The 9,015-nt window shown below is 34.4% G+C and overlaps 1 protein-coding gene across 1 annotated transcript in view; it reads left to right on the top strand.

Annotated features, from left to right (window-relative positions):
- Window positions 1-9,015, top strand: part of LOC107690809 (AT-rich interactive domain-containing protein 4B-like) — a 101,540-nt gene that overhangs the window by 26,419 nt on the left and 66,106 nt on the right. The window contains exon 3 of the mRNA XM_016489224.1: window positions 8,080-8,190. Coding sequence (XP_016344710.1) covers window positions 8,080-8,190 — 111 coding nt within the window. The remainder of the gene's footprint in view (window positions 1-8,079; window positions 8,191-9,015) is intronic.

The raw sequence follows: 9,015 nt of genomic DNA, 5'->3' as shown, positions 1-9,015 counted from the left end.
GGTTTCATTTACTACACACATACTGAAGTGCGCAGTGTTTTCAGCATCTGCTGTCTCGCTAAATGATAACATAAATACATGAACAACAGTCAGTGTTTGCTCTATTACAAATAATTTATATTTTAAAAATACCCAAAACAGCGGAATTACAAGATGAAAATATAGACTAGAAAGATATTTAAACTTGCTCTGCCCTTACGTCCATGACATTGACTCACTGCGGAGTTGTTTTGGCAATCTTTCCAGCTCTTAACGCCGAATGTGCTCTTATGGTTTGATACATGATGGGCTAATGTAGAAGCAAATAACTTTAAATAAATAACTTTAAATAACTTTTAAAAATAAACCCCTTTGTATTGCATTGCATATTGTATGTTCAGGGATGACATATTGAGAAGCAGACATGCTATTTATGACTGGATGTAACTTTTCATACTTTGCAGTAAAAGTGGCTCTCCTATTAACTTTGTCCTATAAGTGCGGCTCTCGTGAAAAAAATAGTGAAGATCACTGTGATATGACAATAGATGTTATCAAGTGAAACCATAAAATGCTCATGAAGCGACTCTCAGAGCAGCTCTGGAGATGATGTTTACATATTCATGTCCTCATATAGTGAGAGCGTCATGTGTGCTTCAGTATGTGATGATTACTCGCATGCTGTGCACAGTATAGAAATGACACACTTCACCGTTAAATGTGCGCATTATTTATTTGTTTTGTGGTTGTTTTGGTGCGGCGCTGGAGAGCTGCAGGCCGTTGCTGACTGTTGTTTCTCTGGAGCGTGTGAGGACTGATGGCAGTCGTCTAAGAGCAGATTGTCAGGGCTGTTTGTGTGATGTTAATGAACATCTGTGGTGTGTCTGCTGATGCCCCGTCAGGCTGAGAGCCACAGGATAGCCAGCGGAGCAGAGCAGGCTGGGTACTTCACTCTTTGGCAGCGCCACCAATCCTTCTGGAGACTGAGAGAGTTTGTGACGATCTGCGGCACGCCGTGTGGGAAGCTGGGAACCCTAGCGGAAGTGAGATCTGTTAAGCATTTGAAGGAAATTGTATGTACGAACGACTTCATATCAGCTGCATATTTACTGAAAATTCATTTAAAAATGTTACTGAAGGAAGTTGTTAATAGTACCAGAACTAAATGATATTCATGCCGTTCATTGGTTCTCAATTTTCAATTTTAGTACCAAACCTTAAAACACTGTTAAGTCCAAGACTGCTACTGAATCTATAGCATGGAGCATATGATATAGTGTGACCCTAAAAGAATGATTCTTATGAGTCACTTAGTTCCTTTTAGTGAATCAAAAGCACTTGAATCAGCCAGGGCTGCGTTTCCCAAAAGCATCGTAAGCCTGATCGTAGCTCCATTCGTGACAATGGTTCTAAAATCAACTTAAGCTTATGATGCTTTTGGGAAATGCAGCCCAGAACAGTTATTAAATTAATCTGACTCACTTATTGAACTACATATTATTTTAATCATGTTTCACTGCTACTGAATCTTTAGCATTAAACGTATAGCGACCAGTGCAGACTGAATCACAATTGAATGAATCTTATTAGTTGCTCGGTTCTTTTTAGTGAATCAAAAGCACTTGAATCAGCCAGAACGGTTACTGAATTAATCTGACTCGCTTATTGAACTGCACTTTATTATTTTAATCATGTTTCACTGCTACTGAATCTATAGCATGAAACGTATAGCAGACAGTGTAAACTGAGCCCTAAATTAGTCAATTATTTCTTTTTAGTGAACCCAAAACTCCTGAATCAATGTCAAGTTACAAAATAATCTGCCTCACTTATTGAACAACACATAATTATTTTTTGCCATGTTTCACTGATACTGAATTTATAGCATGAAACTTATGTACGTGACCAATGTAGACTGAACCCCAAATGAATGATTCTTATGAGTCGTTTAGTTCTTTTTAGTGAATCCAGAACAGTTGGGGCAGTTGTGGCCTAATGATTAGACAGTTGCACTTGTAACCCGAAGGTTGCGGGCACTTGGCACAAATTCTGAGTATAGGCCACCACACGTCACTTCACTTTCACTTTCACTTAAAGATGCACATTATATTAATCAAATGTGTTGCTCACATTGGTTGTTTTAGTATTTTTATAGATTGCACCAATTTTAAAGGTACTTTGTATGTTTATGTCAGTGAAAAGTCATTAAAAGTTTTTGCAAACACATCTTTGTAAAGATTATCTGTAGGTTTCTTACACAAAATTACTAAAATAATCTCTAATGGAAACATTAAGAAACCAGTTAGACCGGAACAATTCCCATCTCTATTCATCATCTTCCTGTTCCATATTTTGATGTGCTGGACTAACAGTTAACTAGTTAGATAGTATGGCATGGTTTGGATCCCGTCAGTCCGCTGATGTTCCCTCATCAGCACGACTTCAGTATTGATTAGAGTGGAAGAGACTGAAGGTAATGCACTGAGCTGCTGCAATGTGAGCGTGACTTACAGATGCATCTGCACTGAGGTCAGTAGTGTGTTAAAGCCTTTAGAACAGGCAGTTGACCTTCATTAAGCCCACTTTTAAAACATTACTGACCAAGCTCACATTCACAAGTGTTGCTGGTGGGCCATCATGTCAAAGATCTGCTCTAATCTAATGCTATGTTTTTGTGAATATGTAAAATGAAAGGGTTAGTTCACCCAAAAATGAAAATTAGCCTGTGTTTTACTCACCCTCGAGGCATCCTAGGTGAAGAATTTTGAAGAATTGAGATTGAGAAAGACTGCCAGTAGGTCATTAACTCGCATTTAAGTGGGTGAATCTCATTAAAACAGGTCCAGGTCACATTTCACCCCAGAATCAGAAGAATTGTGATTTCTCATTAATACAGTGAATGTTTTACTTGTTCACAATTCACAATACTGTGCAGAAATGGTTATTATATTATATTATATTATATTATATTATAAATTAGTATTTATTAATAATAATTTACTAATATATATATATTTTTTGACATTATTTTATTTTTAATAATAATAAAAAATAAATTTCAAATATTTACAAATAAATAAACTAAATGAAATTACTTAACTTTAAAATGAAATTTAATTACATATAGCATATAAGCAGAGTCAGTAATGTAACTTTGTTGGAATTATGTTGATACAATGTCAAATTGAGAAAAAAAATCTGATAATATCATTCGTAAGTAAGTAATTTCTAAGCAGGGCTATTAAAGTTAAACAAAACCATAAAAAATAAATGTTAACTGCATGGGAAAAAAAATTTCAGCTAGTTGCCATTGCAACATTTTTCATTTTCACAAAAAAAAAAAACAAACACGAAATTAATAACTTTCTCATTAATGCAGTGAATCCAGACATTCGTCCGTCCGAGTGTTGAAATTAATCATTGCATTACAGATGTGGACGATTCTGCATCGAAGCAGCAATAGACCGTAATCGATGATAGCCTACTGACATCATTCGCATATGCGCTTGTCACGCCAGTATAAAAAATGCACCCACTATTTTTAAATTCGAGATCTGGGCACATTTTTGAAAAAAAACAAGTTTATAGTGGCACATGTGTGCTAGACAGTCGCGGCGGGCTTCATTGCACAGAATATGTGCGCTGTGAGACGTGTGCATTGCTTGACTTGTGCTTCCATCCGCCGTTATTTCAGTGTTTTACTTTAGATATGCTTTCATTTCTGCCGTTTGGAATGCAGTATGTATTAGATGCACGAAACTTGCGCACTGACAGACTTTCACATGCGCTTTGTGTTTGTTGTCCTTAAACGTGATCGTGGCTGAGGTTAAAAAATGCACTTGCATCTCCGAATACTTTTATGATATGAAATTGATGTAGGCCTAAACACAGACACAGTCAGTTGTTTTTAGAACAGGACAAAACATCTGATATGTTGAAAATAGATCTGCGCATTAGTGTGAATGCAGCCTATTAGCCTAAAGCTGCCACTGTCTATGATCTCATCAGTAATCAAACAGCAATAATGCTGAGGAAAAAAGAAAAACCCATAACTATGATTGTCTGTAAACTTTCGGATACTTAAAGCACTCTCAGATACTGAAAGTACTTTTTGTTTATCACTTGTAATTGTCTTTTTCCCCCTTTATGACTTTATATTTGCTTGTATGTTTTGAAGCTATATTTAGTTGGTTAAATTCTTAACACTTTTTTTTTTTTTATTATTATTAATTTGTAATTATATTTAAAAGTAGCCGTCTTATATAATTTAATAAAAATGCACAAAATAAATTTGATATAATTGTGATCCATCGTGATATCGAATTGAATCGAATCGTTGAGTTGACATGATAATCGTAATCGAATCGTAAAACCCTCTATCTATCTATCTATCTGTCTGTCTGTCTGTCTGTCTGTCTGTCTGTCTGTCTGTCTGTCTGTCTGTCTGATTCAGCAATTGCTACTACTTTATAGCAATTTTTTTTTAATTAATTTAAAAATCTAATTTATTTATTTTTTAATTTAGATTAAATTAATTAATTATATTTTAAGGCAATGTCTATCTATCTATCTATCTATCTATCTATCTATCTATCTATCTGTCTGTCTGTCTGTCTGTCTGTCTGTGATTCAGCAATTGCTACTACTTTATAGCAATTTTTTTTTAATTAATTAAAAAATCTAATTTATTTATTTTTTAATTTAGATTAAATTAATTAATTATATTTTAAGGCAATGGAAGTTCTGTGTGTTTGGATGGCTTTACGCTGACTTTTGCAGAAATGGTATAATGTTATCACTGGGGCGGTTGTAGTAGTGATGCTATTCATTTTATGGATGCATCGATAACATTTTATTCGATCCGATCCAGAAAATTCTGAGTATCGTCCGATACCAGCACAGTTTTTTTTTTGTTTTAAATCAATGTAGAATTTCTATACTCTGTGTTGACCTGATTGTCACACTTGTGTGTGTTAAACACAATTACTAAATATAGACAACTTCATTTGAATGAGAAATAACAAATGAAAAAAATATATATAATCATAATCTATGACAAAAATACTATTATGAACTAGGTTAGTGGATAATTTAGCAGCAAAAGTTATTCTAGAAAAATCATGAGTGCAAAATTTTATAAAATCTAAACGTTTAGTGAAATAACTATTTAGTGGGGAACAAATAAAAGTGAATAAGTGTAGGACTAAATCTGGTAAAATGTTACACATTGCTGTAAAATACATTAAATCAAGTAAATATATTTATATATAAATATAAACTATAAAATTAAAAGACATTCTTTTAAATGTATAGCACAGTAATGAAGGCAGCAACATATGATAGATAGGAGTCGATAACTAAATCACAGCTCTGTTTAGTTGTTATCAGTCGTAACAGGTTTTCAATGAAGCTTCTCTTGTTTTAGATGACTGCCTAGGAACCTTTTTGTAGACTATAACAACTTTATTTTTGGGTTTTCCTGTCTTTTCTTCTGTGGTCATTCCAGTGCATGTAGTCCAGCCGCGTTTGACTAAGTGTTTTACATCTGATGGCAGTTAAAGAGCGTAAAACACATGCTATCATGCTGTTCATCAGAATCATTAGCTCTTCTGTGGTGCAAGGCTCTTGTCATCTGGCAGTCGTGGTTTGTCGTGGGTTTGTTTAAGCTGGGAGTTTAAACTGAGCAGCTGGCTTTAATTTACTGACGCTTTAGAGCTAGTATAATGGGTTTTTCTGTTCACTTTCTCTGCTGAAGGTTAATGCAACAGTTGCATGAAAAGACTGAGTGCTTGTTATGTAAAAGCAACTCACGATTCAGTTTCAGTTCATGGAGTCACAACACGACTGCAAAACAATTCTCCATTCTGAATGCTCCGATGATTTCCTGTTTTTATGAAGCCCCTCCCTCAGAAATACGCGATGGGCTCAGATTGGTCAGCTGGCCCAGTGTGCTGTGATTGGCTAAACCACCTAGTGTGCGTTTAGAAACGTCACGCCCCTCAGCTCAGAATGTGCTCCGCTTGTATTGTAAACAATGGTGTCGTCAATATTGCTTATCAATTTGAGCCCGATTGAGACCCAGAGAAGAATATTAGTGAAGAGGATCGCGCAGAACCTGTGCAAGCACGGCTCTTACGTTTTAGAATGGGATGTTTTTTTGTTTGTTGTTGTCTCATACTTTTAGATACGCTGTTATTTGTAAATGAACGGAAACCCAAAGGTCCTGATCACTGACACGCTTGGGTAAGTTACTCTAAAAAAGTAATTAATTACTAGTTTCTAATTACATTTACGGGCCAAGCGATTAGTCAACAGAAGAGACAGACGAAGCGGTTCCGGGCGGAGATCTCGAAGACCGGAGGTGGAGAGGTCGTCGCCCGGGGCCTGGCTTGCGTCTTCCGTGGGGGTTGCACCCAGATTAGACGATAAAGAATTAACTTGACGGAGCTCAAACTCAAAACAGAATAAGACATTTATTTATTTTTTTTAAGTAATAATAAACCGCCAATATCTCAGTAATATTCATGCTAATAACCAACTAGTTAATAGTGAGAATTGGACACTAAAGTGTTACCAATATTCTTATTAACTCACCAAAGTATTTAAAGTGAGAAGGGTGCATAAAAAGCATGCATTTTAAGGTTAGACTTTAATTTTTTATGTTAAATCCACTATTGTATTGTATATGAATGTTCTACAATCTATACACAGTATTAAGTTCAATTACATAAGAAGTAACTGTAAATAAATTACAGAAAAAAATAAGAGTAATCCCTTACATTTCTTCAGCTAGTTGCCAAGTTGATATTTCACATTTTAGTTCAACTTGGTTTATTAAAAAAAAATAAAAAATAGAACTGGAATAAAAATGAATTACTTAGACATAGAATTTAAAAAAAATTGAAGTGACAAAAACACAACAAAGTTACTAAAACTTTAACTAAAATTAAAATGTAACTTCTATATCAGTGATACTAAAATAAAACTGATTCGCCAATTTCATACATTTCAACATAATACAAAACTTAGTTTTATATTACATCACTTTTTGTTTTATTTTCTGAATGTTTGCTTAAATAGCACCTGCATTGATAGAAATAACTTGAAATAGCCTACTTTAAAACCAGCAAGCATTGTTACTAATTTGCTTTAATTTGCTGTTTATGTTTGTTTTATTGCTTGTCATTTTTCTTTATTCATTTTCTTTTAATGAATCTTTCTTTAAATAATTACTGAGAAACCGTGAAGCAATGTTTACTCAAATACTTAAAGGCTACGTGTCATTGTTTAAATATTAATGCAATATTAGAAATATTATGATGTGTGAATAAACATTTGTGAATGTTCTGTTTTTAATTAAAGTAGTAGGCTATCATTTTACATTTGATTACGTTTTTGTTTTTTTTGTTTTTTCTTTCTTTTGTGCTTTCTGAATGTTATCTTGAAAATACAAGTTGAAAACCAAGTTTGTTGTTTATATTTATTCTGTTGCTTGCAATTTTTATTTATTTTTTCATACATATGTAATATTATATTGTGTTGTTGTTACTATTTAACTTTAGGAGTGTGTTTAGTAGGATAACAGCTTTTTGCTGTTGTATTAAAATTCATATTGTGGCAAACACCTTTCTTATTTTCTTCACGCTAGCTTTTTTCCATAGCTGTATCACTCGTGATGCATTTTAATGTCAAACAGTTTCCATATTCCATATTCAGACGTTGCTTCACCATTACACCCTCAGTATTTTCTTATGGCTTCATTTTTCTTACCTGTCTCACTTTACTAGTTCTCATTGTTTTGTTTCCTAGAAGTATTTCGATTTCAGAGAGGTTTACAGCGGTATGAATACATCTTGATGTTCGGTATCCAGCACACGTTGTTGTTGTTTTATGTAAAGTGAATGGAGTCATGCAGCAGTTTTTCGCTCGGGACGAGGTTGATTGAACTGTGCTTTAGTGCCCTGAACACTCATTTCTCCGGTACATAAGCCTGACCTTACATGCTTTGAACAAATGGCCTTAGCTTTTTTTTGTTTTTTTGCCACATTATCATTAATCTGCAATGAAATTCACGCATGTTTTGTATTTGTTGTTGCTCAGACACTGGAGGAGCCCCCTTACCTGACCGTTGGCACTGACGTGAGCGCCAAATACAGAGGGGCGTTCTGTGAGGCCAAGATCAAGACCGCCAAGAGACTCGTCAAAGCAAAGGTGAGCCGCAAAAGGGCCGTTATTTCTGCTGTTTGGGATCATTTGAAGACATGGTTTGAATCTATGGATGGTAAATGATTAGAGAAGACTTTTATGCATGTTTGACTTGTCAAAAATCAATACAGTAAATAAAGGTGGAGGTCTGATTATTTTTGTATTGTTCATCCCTGCCTTTGAAAGTAAACAATGCCAGCCTTATTTGATTTAAAAAGTCTCTTCTGCTTAACAAGGCTGCATTTATTTGCTCAAAAATACAGGAAAAATTGTGAAATATTATTCCAGTTTAAAACGACTGTTTTCTATGTGAATGCACAGTAAAATATAATTTACTGCTGCAAGAAAATCTGAATTTTCAGCATCATTACTCCAGTCACATGATCCTTCAGAAATGCTGATTTGTTGCTCAATTGAAATTAAAATCAATTGAAATTATTGAAAATTGTTGTGGAAAGTAAAGAAAGTTCAAAAGAACAGCATTTATTTGGAAAAAAAAAAAAATCTCTATATAAATGTCTTTACTGTAACTTTTGATCAATTTAATGCATCCTTGCTGAATAAAACTAATCATTTCTTTTAAAAATATATATATAAAATATGTATTTGGACTTGCATTGTTGTGAAGTTGGAGAGAAAATGGAGTCCCGTAATGAATGTGTTTTCATTGCTGTTTCTTCTGAGGAATGGAGTGTTTTCTTCTCAAGCGTCCTCTCTCTGTCTGCTCTGCTCTCTCTCCTCATGTGTTTCTCCTGATGGCTCTCTGATGTTTTATAATTCCTCTCTCATAGTCCTGAAATGTGATTAGCTGCCTGCTCGCAAACCAGAGAC

This window comes from Sinocyclocheilus anshuiensis, unplaced genomic scaffold (assembly GCF_001515605.1).
Source record: "Sinocyclocheilus anshuiensis isolate Anshui unplaced genomic scaffold, SAMN03320099.WGS_v1.1 scaffold2584, whole genome shotgun sequence".
NCBI lineage: Eukaryota > Metazoa > Chordata > Actinopteri > Cypriniformes > Cyprinidae > Sinocyclocheilus > Sinocyclocheilus anshuiensis.
Note: the sequence above shows the minus strand (reverse complement) of the source record. Positions and strands in the feature narration are given on the sequence as shown.